Genomic DNA, 22,813 nt, shown 5'->3' on the forward strand with positions numbered 1-22,813 from the left:
TTTTAATTTTGGGTGGGTGGGAGCAACAGTGAGTGGTGACGTCAGGGTTGAGACCTGGAATCTGCCGTCTTCAGGAAAGCTTCCTTCCTTCAGTTCCCCCATCTGCGGAGGACACTGGGACCTTCTGAACTGAACTAAGCAGGGCCTTGAACACGAGGCGAGGGTCCGCAGCTCCCGGGGCTGCCCGCGGGGACAGAACGCGGCAGCCTGTGGGTTTGGCACTCCGGCCTCTCCCATACGTCGCAGTCCTTGTTTCCAGTGACACGTCTGCAGCGTGCAGCCAGTCCTGACCCCCTCTCGTTCCTTCGCAGTGAAAAGCAAAATGGAGGAGCAGGAGCAGGGGCAGGAGGCCGCCGCGGCTCCGGCACCGTGACCGCTGTTGGACTCGTCTCTCCTGAGCCCAGCGACCCAGTTCAAGCAACATGCCCAAGCTCTGCTTCCTGATCGTCACTTCTTCCAAGACTAGGTTTGGTTTAACGACTAGAATACAGAATCTTTTCCACGCTTGTTGCAAAATCTCTAGTGCACATAGTTCCTACTCCACTAGCCCTAACTCTGCGCTGCCCGTTTTGCCTTCTCATCCGCACCTTGCTTCGTGCTTTGGGAGTTCGCCACCGACCGCCACCAAAATGCGCAACGAACTAGTTACAAGAGAGACCGTTCGTCCCGGTTGCCAGTTTCCCACTTTTGGCCACCCCTGCAAAGAGCCATATTTAAATTTAAGCCCCAACCCCTGCAGTGGGTTTTAAGTTGGTCTGGTGAACACTCGTCATAAAAAAGACATGGCCTGCGATCATTCCCAAAGGAGGCCGGCCCTTAACTTTTACAGCTCACCCAACAAGATGAGCCACTTAAACCCAGACAACAACGACAAACGTTGTCAGGCCCCCAAATACAGCAAGGTCCTCTTTTCATGGGCAGGCTGACCTATTACCCTCATTTGGTCTGTGGTTTACCGTTAACCAAGGTTTTCCCATTCAAAGAGCCACAGACGTAGCCTTGTGGGTTGTACTGGGTTGTTGGACAAGCTACCACACGTCTTAAGTAAATAGTAAAGCCTTTATTTTTGTGTTAAGAACAGCATTTTGAAAATAAAATCCATCTGCCGATGCTTTACAACCTTTTCAATTTGTAGTATTTACATACAGTCATGTTTAGTATGCATTGGTTGTCTTGAAATTTCTTTAATGGTTTTTTCTTACAAGTGTGCGACAGCCAGGGCAGGATGAAGGCACATTATAAAACACACATCAATACATTTAACAAATACATATTACCTGTCAAAAATGAGCCATAGTTCTTTTCAGTTAATAAAAAGCACCCACTGAGAACGCCTGTGAGCTGGTATAATCACTGCATCATTGCACTATAAAAGCCACAATGCTCCCTTTCAGCTTGGGGTTCAACTCAGCGTTGGCCAGCCTGGGAGACCATCCTATGTGGATGCTGTCCAGTGTCCCCGAGGGAGTCGGTGCCGGGAGCACTGGCACCCAGCTTTCAACCATAGAACCTGAGACCCTGGGGACACACGCAGCTTCCCAACTTGCCTGCCAGTTCTCCAATCTGCCCGCCCCCCCATCTCCAGTGGAGAAACCGAGCATATAATCACCATTTTCCATGAAGGGGGAGACAAGAGTGGCTGTTATAGTCCCAGGGTGGTTTTAATAAGCGGACATGGCAAGGTTTGTGCTTACAATTAGGTATTTTTATCACAGACGCTCCCCTTCCAGATCATCTTCCCCAGCAAGGCTCCTTGACATAAACAGATCTTAAACAGAGGTGCCATTTAATTTTGTATTTAAACTTTCTTCTGTGGGGGCAGTTGGCTGCCAGTCTGTTGGCAAAGATGTCTCCTTGTACCCTTCTGGTGAATCGTTAGAAAAATAACAGTTCTCTGCGCTCTCCCTTCACTCCCCAGCTCCGCTCCCAGCGGGAGGGCATTCAGCCCACTCTCGATCTTAGAGCCAAAATAAAACGAAACCCAGAGCACAATAAATATCAGATGTTTAAGAAGAAAAGGAAGAAAAAAGGTCTCATTACGGGAGGCTCCCCGTGACACGAAGCTGGTTCCACGTGTGTGGTGGTGAAAGGCTACGTTCCCCCGCAGCCGTGGATGTGAGCGCACCCCACGTGCCCGGGCCACCAGGAACCTAGACAATGGTGGTGTGAATTACTCTCTTCTGCAAGGAGCTCTTGCAGACCAAGTCACAGATGGGATCAGGGAGCTCCGAAGGACTCCAGGGATCGGGGGTGAGCGACCATTTCCTGGCACAAGAATGTGTAATGCAGTCCGTTCTCACCGGCCTGGACACGGGTGTTCGAAGATTTTTATGTTTTGAGAATTCTGGGTCTGCATGCAACTGCCTCCACCCCCACCCAGGCGCTGACTTCTTTCCCTCCCACCCCAAGTTCCAGGGCACCCGCTGACGCTCCTGTCGCAGAGGCCTGGGCCTAGGTCTTCTAGAAGCAGGCGCGTGCTCTGGGCAGGGCAGGCGGCACCCCGCTGCCATGCTCCCCCTCCCCATGCGTGGTGACGAGAAATGAGCTAGCAGGACGGAAAACCAGGAGGAGGGCCACACGGGGCTGGCCGGTGGCCTGGTTACCCCAGTGCTCTGCAAGGGTGGGGCGGGCGGGCGAGGACAGGACACAGCAGAGACTAGGCCTCGAGAAAAGTCAGAAGGTTTATTAAACATACTCAGCTCGGACACATTGGCTTATGAAGAGGTCAGCTCCCCCTCACCAAACACTAACCCTTCTCGTTTTCTGTAAAAGGTTAAAGGCTTGTGGGTTTTATAGAAAAAAGCGTATAGTGATTCGAGTGTGTGCAGACGGCCCCGCCCTCCTTGTGCAGGCCACGCTGCCGGGGGGGCCCCGCTTCCACTCGGCAGGGACTACGCTGGCCAAGCAGTGCAGAAAAGGCGCGGGCGAGCCGGCGGAGATGCCAAAGAACCGAGGAATGACTGGCTGAGCACAGATGGAAACCATGGCGGAACAATGGGCTTGGAAGGGTCAAACCATTCTCATGGAACTTGCAGGAAAAACACCAGGTCAAAAATGTATCCCACTCCCTCTAAACGCAGCAAGAAAGCCCCAGAACGTCACAACATCAACGTTAAAGCCCAAGAACTCACTGCACGCTGGGCAGCAGCGCCCTCCATCCTGGGGGCACCAGGCCTGCCCTGTGTGTGCCCCATCTGGGACCTGCGCAGGCGCCTGCCAACCCGGGGCCTTTGGGCTGGGGGCCCATGTGAGCCTTTGAAATGAGTGGGGATGAAACTGGGAGAGGGCTCGGAGGGAGATGACCGAGGGAAGACACTGCTACCCCAAGCCGGAGTGTTGCTCTGGCAACACCAGGGAAGGAACCGGCCTGACTTCCTGCCATAGACACTAGTTCACAGGCCCGTAGAAGGAACAGTGGTTGGTCACCACTTTCTAAATGTGATGGTCACTTCAACTCCCAGACAGCACCTCCTCTTTGGCACAGGAGAGCATCCCTCCGCTGCTACTGGTTGGAAAGCTCACCCCATGATTCAATTGGGCCTCTCCTTGGAATCACACCCACAACCTCCTGACCCCTGTGAAATGTGCAGGCAGGAGGAAGAGCCCCCCGGGGTCCCCCTCAAGGCAACAGTCATCTCCAAGAGGCCTGGGGCCTGAGGAGGGCGATGCTATGGGGCGTGGGCACCTCCACGTTCAACCACAGCAGCCCGGCACACCGGCTGGGAACGTGGTTCTGCTCTACCCTCCGAGGGTGAAACAGTCTTCCTGGCCGTGTTCCGAGTGAGCCTAACACTATTTGCAATTAGCTTTGCTCTAGTTTTGGGGGACTGAGGTTGGTTTGGTACTGTGCGTGTGTGCGCGCCCGCGTGTGCGTGCGTGCGTGCGTGGAGCAGGGAGGGCAGTCGGTGTTAGCTTTTCAGGTCAGCAGTGTTCACATTTATACAAAATCCCCTCGTCTAGGATTTCCAAATCTCCTGGCTGTGAGGTGGCCTTGTTCGGCTACTGTTACTGATTTCTCCCTCAAGAAAGACAGCCAGGAAATAAAATCGGTAAGAGTTCTCTGGATCTTTTAGTCTTTCACCAGAGGTGTCTTCCAGTGTAACTTGGTGGAGCAGTTGGGATCTGGAAACAAGGATAACACACTAAGAACTCTGCTGTGCAAAGTCAACATCAGAACCAACGTGCTAACGACCTGCCAAAGATCAGTGCCTGGCCTTTTCGTAGGGCTGGGGCTCCTGGGAGAAGCTGCCACTCCATTCTCGGGAAGCCCACCTCCCTTTCTCAGGGACCATGCACCCCAAATGCTTCCTTACCCAGAAACCCACTTCACTTTCTAAGTCCAGGATGTTTTTGTCTTGAAGGGACCAGGAGGGCTTAAAAGAGTGACCACAGGGGCCACTTTCTAACCACATTAATTATAATGCAGGCAAATGCCTGAGTTAGGCTTCTCTTGGACCCAACGATGAGACAGTCCGACGGACGGCAGGGGCCGCAGAGTGCAAATCTGTGCGTCTCTTTGTCTTTGAGCCTGTTCCAAGCCCACGCAGACCAATGCCTGACAGAGCATTCACAAGGCCAGGAAAACCCCAGTTCCCGCTAGAGATCAAAGACCATCCCTGACTCACATCAGAAACAAAAGCAGCTCAGGCCGAGCAATGGACTTGGCACATGACAGAAAGAATGGAAACCCAGTTTACACGTGTAAACTGGCCCACGCGCTGCTCGGAAAGAAGCGCGGAGCTGTGTTGGGAAATTAAATGTGGGAATGAGTGCAGCTTTGGATCGCTGGAGAAGCAGAATGATGTCATTCACGCAGGCAAAACATACACAGTGACGATTCTGCTGAAGGTCTGTTTGGCATCAGCTAGTAACCCTGCTTTTGTGTCCATGGGAGAGAAATATAATTACTTTAGTTTCTCAAGACAATTCTTAGGGAGTGTGAGTGGGGCAACCGGGTACCCGGCCGGGGCACAGAGACAGAGGGAGTATTAAAAAGGACCTAACTAGGTTGGATGTCAGCAAAATCCACCAGGGTTTCATAATTCTGGGCTTTTCTTCAGTGACTTCCCAGGGAGAGTGGGGTACCTTCTGCATAATGAAACCCGAGAATTCACTGGGTACAAGAGCCCCAAGAAACAGGGAGCCTTGCAAAAGAACCTACAGGTGGTGCACTAGGTGTGGGTGGATGTGCGTGTGGAAAAGGGGGCAGAAGAAAAATGGAAGCCTGGCATGCACTCTACTGCGGGCGTCTACTTGAGCCACTGTCCTTGCAGGCCCGTCAGCAGCCTCTGCAGAGCAGTGTGCCCCCTTTGAAGCTGACCCCCCCCGCCCCCCCCGCCCCCCCATGACACACACACACTGACTGCTCTTAGGTTTCTGGCCCAAACATCACCTCTTGATACTTACCGTCCCGCCGTTCAGCACAACGGCCATCTCAGTTGGCTGGTACACGTTGCTTCTGAAAGGAGCGCTGGGCCTGTTTCCCAAACTGCCATTGCGGAACCCTGCTGTCCGGAGAGCTGAGGGCGGGAGGGAAGAGCAACACAGAAACACCAAAAAAAAAAAAAAAAAAGAGAGAGAGAGAGAGACAACTTTGTTTTCTTCTCCTGCATCAACACCACGCTCTGGGCACACATTCCCCCTCCCTCCTTCCCTTTGTCACAAGCCTGATTCCAAACAAAAGTCACAAAGGGGCTTTGTTCTCTGGCTCTCTTGGAGCCTAACCCATCTCAGTGGGGTTGGGAAGTCTGCCGAATCCAGGCTGCTGGAGGGGGACAAGGCTGGGCCTCCACCCCTCCCTCCCCAGCCCCTGCAGTCCACAGGTGACAAGGAAGCACCCCTGCATTCCCCGGAAGGTTTCCTCTGACAAAAGACCTCCTCGCTGCAGAATGCCATTCATGTCAAGTCCAACACTGCACTGTCAACACTGCTCACTGTTGCTTTACACACACAGGTAGGAAAGAGCATGGACGTCAAATCAAGGTACATGACAGAGGTCGTCTTCATGGGAAAGTGACTGGAAGAGCACAGACTCCAACCAGAAAGGGAGGGTTATTTCTAAATAGGAAAGAAACGGAAATCTGAAGCAGAGAGAGGAAAATATGCAGGCATGTTTTACCTCTGAAAGGTGGGTAAACAAACCGTGTTTCTTATTTGCTGTGCACTTTTAGAGACCCCCCCACCCTTTTTAATAAAGAAAAACCTAATTACACTAAAAGACATGGAAGAAACTTAAATGCATATTGCTAAGTGAAAGAAGCCAGTCTGTAAAAGCTACATACTGGATGATTCCAACTATAATATTCTGGAAAAGGCAAAACTAGAGAGACAGTAAAAGAATTTGTGTTTGCTAGGGGTTGGAAGCTGGTGATGAACTTGGTGGAGCGCAGGGCATTTTTAGGCAGTGAAACTATTCTACACGATTACTATAATGGTGGACAGAAGACATTATACATTTGCCCAAACCCATAGAACTGTGCAAAGAGTGATGTCTAAAAAGTAAATAATGGACATTGGTTAATAATAATGTATCAATATTGCAACACTAATGTAACAAATGCAAGATGTTCATAACAGGGAAACCAGGGGAGGGGCTTGTGGGAACTTTCTGTATTTCCTGCTTAATTTTTCTGTAAACCTAAAACTGCTCTAAAAAAACTGTCTATTAAAAAGTGGTGGAGAGAGTAGTAGTATTTAAAAATCAAAACAAAAGTCCATCTCAATGGTGTGATGGCATCTTCATTTTCATTGAAGGCACTAAGATTGCTTTGCTAAGAGAGGCCTCTCCTGTCTTCTCCCTGAAGGGAGTCATCTTTCTGACTAAAAAGTAGCAAGAGAGCTTGAGATCTTTACAGATTCCTTGGGGCAGGTACCAAAATCACCTTGGTATATAGTTAACCTTAACAGAATGCCAACCAGGAACCAGCACTGAGAAAAATACTTTATATATATTAACTCATTTAATTTTCATAGCACAATAGGTACTTTTATTATTTCCACTTTGCGTGGGACACAGGGAGATTAAGTAACTTGCCCAAGGTCACACAGCTGGTAAGTGATAGAACCAGCATTCGAACTCAAGTAGAGAATGTGTGTTCATAACTATCACACTATAGTGGCTCCAAATACTGTACTTTTAAAAAAATATATATCTTTATTGATTTCAGAGAGAGGAAAGGAGAGGGAGGGAGAGACAGAGAACCACCAATGATGAGAGAGTCATTGGGGATCGAGCCTGCAGCCCGGGCATGTGCCCTGACCGGGAATCGAACCCTGATCTCCAGGATCCTAGGTCGATGCCCAACCGCTGAGCCACGCCCGGCTGGGCCAGATACTGTGTTTTTAACCACCACACTTAGTTAATTAGAAGCAACTTGAATTCAAGTGACATTAGGGGCAGCTCAGCCCAGATTGGATCAAAGAAACTGAGGCAGGGTAGGGAACCCATGTTCCAAGACGTTCTTACGAAAACCTCTTTTACTTTAGCATCTCCAAGCCTTCAGCAGCCTCTTAGGCGTGTGCTGAGCGAGGAGATGCCCTTCCTGGGAGGGGGAGAAGGGGAAGCCAGCGCACAGCAGCGGGCAGAGGGCACCGCCGCAGACTCCTACCAGTCTCAGTTCCGAGCCTGGCCTGCTTGGAGGGAGGTAAGACCAAACAGCACAGCTTCCCCTGCAGCGCACACAGCCAGCCAGGCGGGGATCTGGCTCCAGCACATTCTCCTTAGCTGCACTGCGGGGGCTGGGGTGCTTTACCCAAGGGTCCCTCTCTGTAGGGCTATTTGTGCGCTCCTCTGGTAACCGTCCCCCCCACATGCTAGGTCCCCGAGCGTTGGCAGCTGCCTTCTCCCCCCTTGCATGGGCATGTGATTGAGGCCTGGCCAATCAGGGCATCACATCTCCCCAGCCAGGGCTGATGGGTTCAGGGAAGGGCCATCAGGTCCAATCAGAGCTAATTCTGGGATTTCTGCTCAAGCCTCCTGGGAAATGTTCCTCTTCTCTACTGGGACTCTGTGCAAGCCTAGAGCTGTGGGCTGCCAAGATGCTCAAAGAGTTAAGAGATGGAGAGAGACCAAATCTTGTCAACTTGAGCTGCCCAGATCGAACCATTCCTGAAGCTTCATCCCCAGTCCATTAGTTTTGTTGCTGCTGCTGCTGCTGTTTTGCTTTGCTTAAGCTGATTCAAATCAGATTTTCATTACTTCCAACCTCAAGAATCCCAGTTAACACCCACTCTGACCTGGGTCAACTCTGAAAGGCCAAGCAGGCTCACCCATAAGAGGGTCCCCACAGGAATCAAAGATCATAAGTTGAATGCCAGCCTTCCCCTGTGGGAGTGAGGCTAGATTTGGCCCTGGCCCCAGAGCCAACTCAGGGCCTGCCACTGGGAAGTTATGGGTCAGAGTTTAAATAGCTCTTGGCCTTAAAGAGATCTGAGAGTCCAAATCCCCTAACAGAAGAAAGAACTCTTTTTCTTTCCTGCTGCTTGTAAAGGTGAGCATTTAGGGCGCCTTGTTAACACTTTCTGAGATGTGATATGAGGTGCTACATCCTTCAGTGTATTTTAATCTTTTTACTCACATACCTCGTGCCTTATTGATGCTTATTAATAAGCAGCGGCTGGTGAAGTGTATATCAGGGCCCTCACTCTGCGGAAGGAAATAAAGAAGCAGAGGCTGCTGGGATATGGCTGAGCCACCGGCCACCTGGAGATGCCCTTCCCACCTCTGAAGGAGCCCAGGCTCACTTTCAAGGGAGAAGCCTAAAAGGCTGGCTGGTTAAAATGCAAGAAAAACAGGGCCACCGTAGCTCCAGGTCAGGGCCCTTTGTGGGGTCTGGTTCCCTAAAATATAAGCTGGCTGAGGTCGGCACCAGATGACAACAGCTCTTCTCGCTGTGGCAAGGGAGTGTGCCCAGGCGTTCCCAGCTGGTGAAGCTGGGGATTCTGGAACAAGGCAGTCCCCATTCAGGATGCCACCTTAGCCTCTGAGAGCGTCCTGAGGGAAATGGCTTTGCCTGGAGCCCGCCCTGCCTGGTCCTATGTAAATTTTGGTGGGATCACATTTGGGATGCTGCAAAACGGAGCTATTAAAAGAAAGTCTGACAATAGCCAAGGCTGGTGAAGATGAGGGGCTCTCATACGATGATTAAAGCCCACCATTCTGGGGGGCTGTTGGCAGAATATAGCAAGCTTTAAAGGTGCAGATTCTTCGGTGCACTTTTAGATGCATGCAGCCTAGGAATTTATTTATTTGCAGAGAGTTAGTTGATCAAGGGTACACAGGTGAATGGATAACAATGTTGACTGCAACAAACTGAGGGCTGCCAGATGGGAGGGGGTCGGGGGGCTGGATGAAAAAGGGGATGGGATTAAAAAGTACAAATTGGCAGTTACGTAACAGTCACGGGGATGTAAAGTGCAGCACAGGGAATGTAGTCAATAATATTGTGATAACTATGTATGTGCCAGGTGGGTCTGGACTTATCGGGGGATCACTTCATTAGTTACATAAATGTCTAATCACTGGGTTATACACCTGAAACTATGTCAACTGCAAATGAAAACTTTTAAAAATGTGGAAAAAATGCAGAAATGTTCACTGCAACATAACTTTCTATAGAAAGCTAGAAACAAGTGGAATGTTTGCCCGCCGAAGGTCAGAAAACTGAATTATGGTGCCTAATGGAAAGCTCTGCATCTCGAGAACATGTGGCTCTGCGGCCACTGACCTGCAAAGGCCCCGGCCCGGCCAGGACACTCACCGAAGCAAGCACACTGCTCAGCACCCAGCGTTTCAACCTGCTCACGCCTTAGAGTCACTCGGAGAGCTTACTACCCAAAACCAGACATTACGCAGAATAAGGGGCAGGCACTGGCAATTTTTTAAGCTGCTCAAGTGATTCTGATGTGCAGCTAAGTTAAGAAGGGCGCTATGGGATTGTGTGTGTGTGTGTGTGTGTGTGGTGTGGTTGTGAGAGAGGGAGAGGGGAGAGGGAGGGAGAGAGACTGTGTGTATGCACTCATCTAGAGACGTCTGGCAAGATGGGAGCAACATGCAGTAGCTGCCTTTGGGCAAGGGTATTTTGAGCAATTTTTATTATTTCTATTTACTGAATCTCCCACAGGATTATTCTTGATCTTTTGTCATCAGAAAGGAATAAAAAAGCTATTTCTGTTTTGGAAAAGGGAGGGGACTAAAAGACAAGTTACTTGGCTTTGATACATGTCAGGGTGTGAAACAGATGTGGGTGGAGTCACCTCTGGAACCCCATTACCCCTGAACACTGCTGGTACGGACCTGGGTCCCAGTTCCCCTTGACCTCTGGATCTTCTGCGGATATGACATATTGGTTGCATTTTCACAGGAAAGGATGCATGTAATGCGAGCCAGAAAACCAACATTCCCTCTCCCAGCTCTGCTGTGCACTTACAGCCTTGAGTTGAACCAGATGCCTCAGTTTCCTGCTCTGTAATATGGGATTGATAACCCCTGTCTTCTCAATACACAGAGCTGTCCTGACACATCAGTGACGTGAGGGACACCAATGTGCTTTGAGAAGAATAATTCTGTGGCAGAGTGTTCAAGTGTGTGGGCTCTGGAGCCAGCCTGCCTGGGTTCACACCCAGGCTCTGCCTCAGTTTTCTATCTGCAAAACGGACCTCATTGGGTTACTGTAGGCATTATATGAGATTAGCTGTTAAAATGCACAGAATGGTACCTGGTCCATGAGAGGCATGCAGTAAAGGCTAGCCATCCTTTCTTTTGAAGACTCTAATACTTGGGTAGTTCTAGCACCCCCATTTCACTGCAAGGAAACTGGACCCTCAAGTTCTAACTTTCTGGGGGTAACAGAGCTTTGAGAACCTGACAGAGTGACAGACCAATCCCCAATAAATGAAAAAAATTTACACCCATTTCAGGCAATGTCATTACCACTGAGGTCCCAGGGGAGTTCATGAGGAAGAACCTGTTCCAGGAGGAGCCAAGGAACAGGTGGCTCCCCCAGGACACTGGGAACTGGCCAGACTACTAGCCTTTCTGTTCATCCTATCGCCTGAAGGGCCCTCTGGGCTCTCAGAGATAATCCCCATCCTGACCTCCCAAGGCGGCACCTGCACCTGGTCTCAGGTTCTGCTTTTAGGAGAACCCAACCAAGACGCACACCCAACATGCCAAGTACCGTGGGACGCACTCAGGATGTTACACTCAGCATGTAATTTCTCACTACAGCTCCATGAGGCACATTCTTTTTTTTTCTTTTCTTTTTTTTTTAACAGATGAAAGAAACTACTGAAAGCCACATATCTAGAAGTTGGGCATTGCCAGATCCAACTTTTGGCAGCGGCAGTGAACCCAGACATCTGACTTGAGAGCTCAAATTCATATACTCTTGGTGCCAGAGGTCGGGGAGGGGACACAAGCATGGCCCCTCATGATCCTGCACAAAGGCTGCAGTTGCAAATCCTTCCGGGGAGCCAGACAGTTTAACTCATGTTACCACGGCAGAGTGGCTGGGTCAGGGAAAACAGGGAGCGGGGAGTGCGGTTACACAGAAAGTGGATCCCCAGCTAAGGGGTAAGAGGTAGGGCCTTCCAGCCAGCTCCAGACAGTCGCTACTGCTACTAGCTGGGAGGGTGGCCGGGCACTGCCAGATCCAACTTTTCAAAGACAGAAACCTGAATTTTTCCATTAAATTACTTGGCAATTTATAGGAAAAGATTCTAAATAGAAATCCATCTCGCCCTAGTCGGTTTGGCTCAGTGGTTAGAGGGTCGGCCCTTGGATTAAAGGGTCCTGGGTTCGATTCCAGCCAGGGACACGCAGGAGGTTGCACGCTCAATCCCTGGCCCTGGTCAGAGCCCCTGAGGAAGGCAACCAATCCATGTGTCTCTCTCACATCAACGTTTCTCTCCCTCCCTCCCTCCCTTCCACTCTGTCTGAAAAGCAATGGAAAAAATATCCTCCGGTGAGGTTTAAAAAAATAAAAATAAGTAACCAATCTCTGGGCCACTTTCCACACAGGGTCAACATCTGTGGGCCCTGCTCTGCCAGGGCTGCCCGGGACCACCTCTCCCCACCGCTGGGAGGAGAGTCCCCTGCGGACAAGCGCCCGCCCGCCTACCTGCGTTGTGCTCGTCCATGGAGAAGGCTTTGTTTTCCATGTAGGTGCGCGGCAGCTGCAGGTCCTCCTCGAAGGCCGTCTCCCGCATCCTCGGCTGCGGCGTGTCGAAGTAGTTGGGCGCGCTGTCCTGCGGGGCGGGCAGGATGGTGCAGTGGATCTCGGGGATGGCGTGGAAGATGACGAAGACCCAGCCGCTGGCCACGAGCGCGATGGCCAGGGTGGGGTCGCCCCAGGCGTCCCCGCGCCGCAGCTCGGCGTTGCCGAAGAGGTACATGGTCATCCAGGCCACCCAGATGAGCACGGACAGGAAGGCGGTGACCAGCAGGCAGGCGCCGTTCTGCTTCCACTTCTGGAACTTGCCGCACAGCGTGAAGAGCGCCAGCCCCAGCGCGGCCGCCAGCAGCACCATGTCGTAGATGAGCGCCATGGCGAAGTCCATGGGCTCGTAGGCGCAGGCCGGCCTGGCGTCCCGCAGCACCGTGAGCACCAGCCACTCCGCCGCGATGATGACCTGCACGAGCATCAGGCACAGCGCCAGGCCCACCAGCTGCCGGCCCGACGGGCCCTTGCCGCGCCGCACCAGCCGCCGCACGCGCCACGCCTGGCTCAGCAGGCAGGCGAAGCAGAGCGCGAAGAGCACGCCCCACAGGAAGCGGCGCACCGCGCACAGCGCCTCGTCCTCGCGGATGATGAAGGCGAAGGTCAGCCCGAACAGGCCCAGCGTCCCCAGCAGGAAGAGGAAGTGCAGGCCCACCGGGTCCTTCTTCTCCTTGTCCTTGATGAACGGCAGCCGCACCAGCAGGATGAGCATCAGGAGCAGCGTGATCAGGGCGCCCGCGCCGGCCACCGCCTCCACCACGATGCCCCAGATGGTGTCCAGGTCGCACAGGGACACGTACTGCGGGAGGAGGTCCAGCCCGCAGCCCCGGGACGTGCTGGAGTTCTCGGAGGCCCCCGAGGCGACCAGGAAGAGCAGGAGGAAGGCGAGCGCGCGCTGGGTCCCCATCTTCCTCTCTGGCGCGGGAGCAGGCCCGGAAAAGTTGGGGGTGGGGTGGGGAAAAAAGATCAATTCATCATAAGCCTCCCACTCTCCTGCCTCCACCTCCTTCCACACCTGCTCGCCCACAGGGTGCCTCTGGACACTCAGGAGAAGGGCCCCCCTTATAGGCACACAGCCGGCGGGGCCCTGGCGGTGGGGGGTGGATGGAGTTTGGCTCCATCTGCACCTTGGCCCGGCCCAGGGAACAGCCATGACTCATCGTCACTGGCGGCTGGAGGAGAGGCTGAGAGAAGACTCACTTTCTCTGAGTACCCTTCGCATTCTTTGACTTTGAGGCCCTGTCTGACCTCCAGAAAGAAGGGAGTAAAATGAAACTTTAAAGAGAGAGTCACGGGCCATGGCCATGCCCGGGCGGCGCCGGGAGAACGGCCTGCCTCGCCATTCAGCCTCTCGTGGTCACAGCTGACACTTAGCGCAGACTCAGCCTCTGCCAGGCACTCAACACATCCAGTCCTTAGGCTGGTGACCAGACAGCCTCCAGGAAGTGAGGGCACCAGCCCAAGGTCACTCAACCCAGCTCCTAGAAGCCTGCCAGCATTCCCGGTGCAGTACCACGCCCCCAATGCACTGGCTTCCACCCTGGGTTCTCACACATCTCATCCCCCTCCAAAGATTTCCCAAGCGTCCATCCTTACTCCACGCCAGCCTCCCTCTCCCAGGGGTGCCTGTGGGATGCTCCCTGGCGCGCTCTCTAGTCCCCATGCAAGCTGGAGTCCACACAGCAGCCTTGACGAAGGCCTTTACCAGCCTCTCCCCACCTTTCTGCTCCTTCTGCTAGGGATGCTCCTCTGAGCCCTAGCGAGGAAAACGGATCTTCCCCGTTGGTCTCAGCTCTGACATCACCCACTCAGCCCTGGGCAAGGTCACACCCCATTCCTCTTCATCAGAGCCTCTATTTCTTAGTCATCTTTGTGCCTGTTTACTTTGTTTCTACTCTCCCTCTCTCCTGTCCGCCCTTCGTGTCTTTCTTCTTGGCGAGCTGTCTGTCTTGTTCATCAATATAGTCAGGGTTTCTCAACCTTGAAACCACTGACATTTAGTGCCTGATCAGTCATTGCTGTGGGGCTGTCCTGGGCACTGCAGGATGTGTAGCACCATCACTGGCCTCCATCCACTAGATGCTCAAAGCAACCCACCTCCCCAAAGTGTGAGAACCCAAAAGATCTTTAGACACTGCCCAGTGACCCCTAGGGGGCGAAATCCCAGGGTAAGTGCCACTGGTGTAGACTCAAGCACTAGCACAGAACTGGCACAAAGTGGATGCTTAGTAAAGACCGCAGTCACCAGGACCCCTTCCTCTAGCCACCGCCACAGCTCCGAGAGTTTGAAGGAAGCCCCACCTTCTGCTCCTGTCCCCTTTTCCAAGCATCTCCAGCAGCTCACAGCTGTAGCTCCATCCACATGTGGGGGTTGTAACCAGCCACCTCCAGCGGGTCCCTGGGGCTTCCCTAAGTAAATGTGGTATTGACCACCTCTCTCTGATCCTTTACAGGATCCTGTGAACAGCTCCGATCCTGCCTTGGCCGTGAGACCACTGACAGATAAATTATTGATGCTGCCGACTGAGGAGCCTGGTGCTGCAGGGACGGTCACCTGGGCCTGTAGATGAGAGGAAGCCGGCTAGCAAGGGAGGGCGTCTGGGAAGAGGTGTCCTTACACAGCATCCCACTCAAGCAAATTAGTGGTGAGGATGCACCCCAGACATTGGCAGTCTGGCCCATCGTCCAGCCACTATTTGTGGCCCTGCCACGTCAGTCACTGGAGTGCCACCTCAGCTACTTAGGCCTTGTCTACCCACTGCCTGTGTAGTTATTTACTTAACTGACTTACTGAGTCCTTGAAATCAACTCATCTAAAAGAAAACAACCCACTGAAATACATAACTCTTGACATGCTGAATCGGTTATTGACGTAATGCATGTTGGATACCCAATGGCACATCCCCAGTACCCCTTTGGAAAAATATTGTCCTGGACAGAGCTGATTATCACAAGGTCCTGTAAGCATGCTGGGAATGAAAATTTAAGAACTGGATATGTCGGAACTAAATGCCATCTGCCTCCCAACAGGATGGAGGGGCCCTACAGTGGAGTTCCCCCAGACATCGCATCAATGGCAAAGGCAATTAAGAGACTTCTCAGTAAGTAACAACAGGACACGTCCCACAGAACCTCTCTAGGTCTCAGGGCAGCCAGATTCATCATCAGCATGGCTGGAAGATGAGGGGTAGGAATGTACTTCTGGAGACTTGACCCCCAACCCTCCCCACTTACCTCCTAAGCCAGGGAACATTTGGCCATATCTAGGGACATTTTTGGTTGTCACAACTGGGGAAGGTGGTGCAACTGGCATCTAGTGCGTAGAGGCCAGGGATGCGGCTGAACATCCTACAATGCACAAGATGCCCCCACCCCGCCCCCTAAACAAATAATTATCCAGCCCCAAATGTAAAAAGTTCCAAGGTTGAGAAAGTCTGAGGCCACTTGAGGTCAGAGTTGATGGGGAAAATGCCTGTCAGCCTCAGCCCTGCATCTCGTGTCCCTTCCTTTCAAGAGCTTGGCCTTCCTTAGCTGCCTCACTTACTCTCTTGGGGACATCTCCTCTCTCTAGGCCTGGCTACAAATTAGAACTTGGTTTCCCCAGCCCCTGATTGGCCTTCCGACCACAAGAAGAAACCAATAGGGATGGTGTAAAAACCAAGACGGTGACCAAGCTTCTACACTTGAGCAGCCCTCTGGCGCGGTCCTGGTCTCTAGCTCCCGCTCCTTTTTAGCATAGTAAATGGACACACCCTTGACTTCTGCTTTCATTCCTGAGGGTGGAACCCTCTCTTTTCAGGACAGCTGTTTCCCAGCGTCCATTTCTCCCATTTCTGAAGAGCTCAGGATTTTCCTTCGGAGGGCCACCTGACCCAGCTCTGAGCACCTGACCCAGGCCTGGCCAATCAGAACATTTATCCCACCCTTTGGTCACACCGATTGATTCCTGGACCGGCACATAGCCCCACCAGGTCCATGATAATCAGCCTTAGGACATTTGCTGGGAATAACTGGAAAGAGGTTTTCTAAGCTAAAAGGATATAGGCCCGGAGCTGGAGAGGACTTAATTTACTATTTATCACCATAGGAAGAGAGCCTGTCCCAGAGTAAGGCTGACCCAAAGGAAATGGCCAAATGATAGAATGGAGCCCTAATACATTGAATGGCTGGATTCAACTGTGAGTGAAGCCAGGTACCCTGGTATTTGCAGTTCTAGCAGCCAATTAACTTCCCTTTTATGGATTAAGCCAGTTTGGACTGGATTTGTGTTACTTGCCAACAGAGAAGCTCTTTTATTCCTCCAACATCATGTGGCCCCCTTCCTTCAGGAAGTCCTCCATACCCAACTTCTAGGTAGCCAGGGACTTTAGTAGGGTCCACCTGTCTCAAGTGGGTCTTTATCACTGCCAAGGAGGCCCATGAGGTGACAGCAACTCCACACTATAGGACAGTCAGAAGGAAGGCTACAGACAGCCTCACAGGATGAAGCCGAATTCAGCTTGCTTAGGATTTCTGGGGGATTCAGAATTGCCCCGCAGAGTTTTCTATTCCTGCTGCAGGGACAGTGACAGTAACTGTTAACTCATCACCCCTACTATGCTCCTGGCACTTTTCTATGCAAGTCACATGTTAACACCTTTATAATCTGTACAAGGACACTGTGAACAGCAAGTACTGTTCCATCTCCATACTGCAGGAAATAAAACAGGGAGGTCAGCTGGCTTGTCCAAGTTCACACAGCTAGAAAGCAGCGGAGCCAAGAGATAAACAATTGTACTATTGTCGCTGGGCTCTTACTACAGACCGGGGCTGCAAAAATGTCACCTGGCGAGCCCTTTCCTGGCCAGCCTCTCTGAATTAGTTTCTCCCCACCCCCACTAGGCTCCGTGTCCGTACTTTCTGATCTTTGTCTCATGTGCCACAATTTTCAATTACTTTATTTTATTACTCTTTGGGTCTGTTCTCCTACCATCATCTCCAGGCCCTTGTCAGTCGTGTTCTGCACAGATTCCCCAGTGCCTGGCACCCCGGCGAGGCTTGCAACCTGCTGCTGAGTGAATTGCTGAATATGGTCTCCAACCCTCACTCACCAGCGGGCAGATGTTCTCACTGCCATCTCACAGATGAGGGTACTGAGGGTCTGAGGGGTTTAAGTCAGTTTCACCCTCGGATGGGCAACAGCAACACCACCCAGGAACTTGTGAGAATGCAGACTCCCAGGGACGGGGCCCAGCACCCCCTATCGACAATCCCCAAGGGTGTGCAGATGCTGGGGCACGGACGCATGAGCAGGGGTGCCAGGACACCCACCTGAGACCAGGCAGGTGGCGCCCGCTGCCAGGAAAGCCATCTTGCTGCACTGGCCACCTGGTGCTCCCCCCACCGAAGGTTGAGCAGCTCTCCAAGAACCCCAAGCTGAACAACACCGAGTAGAGGTCTCGAGTCAGCCACCAGGGAAGGCTCACTGGGATGGGATGAATAAATAGCAACAAACTTGTGGGATGGAAGCCTGCAGCTCCTCAAAGGCAAGACTGAGTTCATGGGAAGGATGTGCGAGACTGTTCACAATACTAATTACCTACGCTGCCAGCCAGGCTCCCAGAAATGACTCATTCAGCACTCAGATGCTTTTAAATACACTGCATTACTCCCCCCCCACTGAAGAGGGGCCGGAGCTGCCAGCAGGTGACGGAGCCGCAAGCTCCATGTCCCTGAGAGCGGCCGCCGGCGCTGGAAAGACTGCCGGCGGGAGTCCTTGTGCAAGGACACTGCTTCCTGCTGAAGGCCACATGCACGGGCACCAAGAACTTCTGAGTGAGACCTTCTGGTTTCAAGTCCCACTCCTGCCGCTCGCCAGCAGCCCCGTGACCCTGAGCAGCTGATTTAACCTTTCTTGCCTTTGTTTCTTCATCTGCAAAATGGAGGTGATAATAATGCCCATCGACTAGGGCCGTTATGAGGGTTAAAAATAATAATTAGGGTCTAGGACAGTAGCTAACGTAGGGTAAGCATTTATATAAAGTGTCTGTTAAATAAATAGAAACGACTGGCAAACGCTCCCTGGTGTGGGGCTGTGAACTTTTCTGGCTATTTCTTCAGGAGGGGTGGCTGCCATGGGGATGGAGTTAGAAGTGCAGCTCGCCCAGGGGTTTGTCCGCCACTGGTTTCCAGCCTCGCCCATCACACACCAAGCAGAGAGATCCCTGAGGTGGTGTGAAGGGAGATAACTTTGGGGGTGATCTGCTCTGGGAATCCCCAAACTCTCCTGAGTGGGAACCTCACTGTGAGGGTGATTTTCCTGACAGGAACCCAGGTTGGAGGACCCAAGGGTGTCCCTAAAACTGGTTGTCTCTGATGAGTCAGAGCAAGGACACCCAGACAAGGCATGAGCCATTCTCTGTGACCAGCTTCCCATGTTCCTACCCACTCACGTGAAAGGAGATACAAGGTCTACAAAACTGCTCTGGAACACAACACTCCGACCAGCCTCATCTTGGGGGCTCCCAGTAGGGCTCCAGGGGGCGACTCATACTCTACCCTAGTGTCCCCAGTGCCCAGCAGATCAGAGGCATCTTAAACCCACCTTCTTTAAAGATGAGGGGAGACATTGGAACATGCGAAGGAAAGAAAAAAATAGCAGGTGAGAAGGGGCTCTATACCCGGAGAATAGCTGGCAGAGAGTTAACACTCCCATCCATCTCCTCCGGAACGGGAGGGAAGCCAGACAGAGCTGTGTGACACGGGGCACCACTTAACCTCTGTCTGTAAAATGAAGATAACCATAGCACTGCCTTCGCAAGGCTGGTGTGACAAGTACATGAAAAGTACCCAGTAAGGTGCCTGGCACACAGGGAGTAGGGGGTTCCTGCATATTAAAAAGACAATCATGGTTCCCATAGTTCCACTGGTAAAATGAAGGTAGACGAGGCAGCCTGGCCAGAAACTTAGTGGAATTTACAAGTCAAGCTGGAATCCTGACCTCAAGGCCTTTCTACTGCACCCCTGGTTTGACCACCCCCATGTCTGGCAGGGGCCCAAGAGGAGGCTGTGGAGCCAGTCTCCCAAGCACCCCAGCATTACACTCACTCTTCCCTAGAGCCACAATCTCGCCCTCTGTTATCTTTTCCAAGTTAAACTATTTTATAATCTTCATTTCCCAATGCTGCCCAGACCACCAGACAGTTTGGGGGCACTCAAATTTAATAATCCTCAAAGGTCAGTAAATAGGGTTGCCAGAACACAAGCCCTTTGCACATGAATATGCAAAGCAGCTCTGATCCTGTAAATAAAAGCAATCATTTAAATGCAAATTGCATCCTCGGCTGCTCAGCAGGGCTGGATGGTTCCTCATGGGCAGTAATTCTGAGAAGAAAATGTGACCAACTCAGAACCCTTAGGAAGCTCTGCGTGGAAGTGTTTATGGGGCCGTGGGCTCTGGGTAGGAGCTCCTTAGGGTGGTCAAGAACTGCTTAAAAGTGGGGAGTGGATTTAAAAACCCAAGCCACTCCTTGAGTGCACTCGTAGAGCTGGCCAGGATCAAAGCGGCTCTCACAGGCTGGCGGGCTGGACAAGGATCCTAGGAGGCTCCTGATGCCTTGCTATCCCCAGAGGCAGGATGAAAGAGAAGCCGCTTTCTGTGTTCTTGTTGAGGTTACAGGAGCTTTTAAAAATCAGATCCCGTGGCTCCCCACTCAAAACTCTCTGAGGGGTCACTGGCCCAAGGAGAATAAAACCCAAACTCTTTTCACCGTCCAACAGACCAAGGTCTGGCTGGTCCCCCCAATCCAGTCCTGCCACCCCTGCCACACACACACACACACACACACACGCACACACATCTGCCTGTGAGCTCCAGCCACAATGGCCTTTGTTCAGTTTCTCTAACTTCAATCCCATCTCCAAGCCTTTGCATTGGCAGTGCTCTCTCCCCAGGATCTCACCGTGGTGCGCCCCCCCCCCCCCCCATCTTGCAGGGCTGGACTAAAATGTCACTCCCAGAGCAGTCTTCCTTACAAACACAGCCCTTGCCGCTTTTTTTTTTTTTTTTTTACAGCACCCTGCTTTATTTCCCCGTAGCCCTTACCCCAACTGAAGTTGTATCTACTACATGTTTACTTGCTTAGTGTTGTTCGCCCACCTCCCCGCACCCCGAGCAGGGGCTTGCTGGCGTTGTGTCCCGCAGTGTCCCGGACCAGCTCTGCGCCGGCAGGCTTATCGAGATAACGAACTAATCAATGAGGATTTTGAGCTTCTCTTTCTAACAAGGCCGCTTGTCTCGCGGACTGTGCCCCAAACGGCAGCTCCGTCCCCCTTCCATCTTCTTCCCTCCCCAGCTGAGCTGACCCCTTTCAGGCTGAAAGCGGGCAACGTCCACTTCACATTCATTTGCCTGCTCAGAGCCTGGATCCTACCAAAGCCCCCGCCCCCAGTAAATTTCTAAATCGAGGCTCCTTGGCTGAACTTCCGAGGCCTTTGTGCCAAGTTCCCCCGCTCCTAACTTCTCTAGTCTTGGCGAGGACCCCCCAGTTCCCCTCGGACTCTGCTCAGGTGCCCCCCCAACCTGGCGCGGCTGTGGCGCGTGGGCCCGGGCCCCCGAGGGGACGCCGTGCCCGCCACTTCAGGGGCCTTTGTCCGAGCCTCCAGGAGCCGCCCCTCGGCGAAGGGGGGACAGTGTCGGGGGGGGGGGGGCTGAGTGTGACAGGCCAGGGCCGGGAGTGTGCTGTGAGGGCGCGGGCCGGTCCTCTGCGGCAAGGTCGGTGCCCCCCCCCCCCGCCGGTTAACCAGCTCCCCCCGGCCGAGGCGCGTGCGGCAGGCAGGGGCCCAGGGGCGCAGGGGCGCAGGGATGGGAGCCGTGTCCCCCAAGGAGAGGGGACGCGGCACCAGGCGAGTCCTCACTCCCGGCCTGGCCGGCACAGAGACGCCAGCCCCGCCATTGCATGCGGCCGCCCCCACCGGTCCCGCAGCCCCAGGTCGCAGCTCCCCTCTCCGTCCGCAGCGACCGCTCCTGGTCCCTGGTGCGCAGCGCGGCCGGCGGCGAGCCCGGCCCCCCGGCCCTGCGGCAGGTGCGACAGCTCACCCCCAAAGCCCGGCCCTCGCGCCCCGCTCCGTCGGCCGGGCCGGGGTCAGCCCCCCGGGGTGGCTGCGCAGCCCCCACGCCTGCCCGCGCTCCCCTCACGCGGCGAGTCACTCGGGCACGGCGGGCTCCTTACCTGCCCCCCGCTGCCCTTTAGCGGCGGTCGCCCCCGGACTCTCCTCGGAGGCTTGGGTCCCCGCCTGGCCCGGGGACACAGCGCCCCGGCCCCGGGCCCCCCTCCCCCTCCCCCTCCCGCCCCCGCGGCTCCGCTCCCGCCTCGCCGTGATTCCCCGCGCCCGGGTCGCCCGTCCTCCGCCTCAGGCTAACCCCTCGCGGGGGCGAGAAAACACAAGCAGCAAACCCCCTAATCCTCGCCATCCCACGCGGGAAAAGTTTCCGGAGTCCCCGCAGCGCCTTGCACCCCATCGGCGCGGCTCGCACTCACCGACCCCCGCGGCCCCGCAGCGCCGACGCTCCCGCTGGCCCTCGGCCCGAGTCACATCCCCGCAGCGCGGCCCCCGCGCCCGCCCCGCGCGCGCCCGGCCCGGCCCGACTGCATCTCCCTCGCGGACCTCGGCCGCGCGGGGCGCCCCCTGGCCCGCGCGCGCTGCAGCGGCCGCCGGCCCCGCCCCCGTCAGCCCCGCGCCCAGGCCCCGCCCCCGCCAGCCCCGCGCCCAGGCCCCGCCCCCCGCAGGCCCCCCCGCAGGCCCCGCCCCGAGCGCGGCCACCCGGCCCCGCCCCTCCCCGCTAACCGCCGCGCCCGGGACCCCCGCGCCCGCAACGCACACCCGCCGGCGCGAGCTCCTGGGTCCCTGGCGCAGCACGGAGGTGACCCCCTTCTTTGTCCCAAATTCGGGGACCTACCCCCGCTTCCACAGTGCGCCGTAAGCAGTCCGGACGCGCCAGACAAGTTCCCAGTCGATCCAGTCCCAGGAACACACACGGAGGGACAGTCCAACCGGGGTCCCAGGGCAGGGCCTTTGCCGTCCAGGGCTCTCTCCAACGTGGGTCCCCAAACAGTCACTTTCCTACCACGCCCCGGCACCGGGTCCGGGACGCGCCGTCGCCCTGTCCACCGCCAGGCGCACCCGCGCGGCTTGGCTCTACGCAGGTCGGAACACAGCCCTTTTCCGCCTCGGCGAGCATCCCCCCGCCCCCCCGCCACGTGTCCCCGTCTCCGCGTGCGCGGGCTCAGCGCCCGAGGCCCTGCCACCAAACACACGCGCACGTCCTCGCGGTGCGCCTCTCGCGTGGGCCCATACACAGGATGCCACCAAGGACGCCGCACGCGTCCCCCACGTACACACGTCCACGCTCTCCGGGGGTGGGCCCCCGCTCCGCGGCCCTGGGCCCCCGCTTCAGGCTCCGCAGGCGCCCCGGGCACAGCCGGGAAACTCGCCTAGGAGCGGCGGAGGGGCAGCGAGAAGGAGGGGTCGGGGCGGCCTCGGCACAGTCCACCGCGCCGTCCGAGGTGGCACTGCTCCACCGCGCCTGGGAGGCTGCGCTCCACGTGCTGCCCCCA

The 22,813-nt window shown here is 54.5% G+C and overlaps 1 protein-coding gene across 1 annotated transcript; it reads right to left on the reverse strand.

Annotated features, from left to right (window-relative positions):
* Window positions 1–5,358: 5,358 nt before the first annotated feature.
* GPRC5B (G protein-coupled receptor class C group 5 member B) lies at window positions 5,359–21,794 on the reverse strand. Its single transcript, XM_087815811.1, has 3 exons — window positions 21,737–21,794; window positions 12,120–13,133; window positions 5,359–5,519 (listed from the first exon to the last, which is right to left on the reverse strand). The coding sequence occupies exons 2-3, from the start codon at window positions 13,123–13,125 to the stop codon at window positions 5,389–5,391; spliced, it is 1,137 nt and encodes a 378-aa protein (XP_087671937.1). The 5' UTR covers window positions 13,126–13,133; window positions 21,737–21,794; the 3' UTR covers window positions 5,359–5,388.
* Window positions 21,795–22,813: the final 1,019 nt, after the last annotated feature.

This window comes from Miniopterus natalensis, chromosome 3 (genome assembly GCF_054644295.1).
Source record: "Miniopterus natalensis isolate mMinNat1 chromosome 3, mMinNat1.hap1, whole genome shotgun sequence".
Taxonomy (NCBI): Eukaryota; Metazoa; Chordata; class Mammalia; order Chiroptera; family Miniopteridae; genus Miniopterus; species Miniopterus natalensis.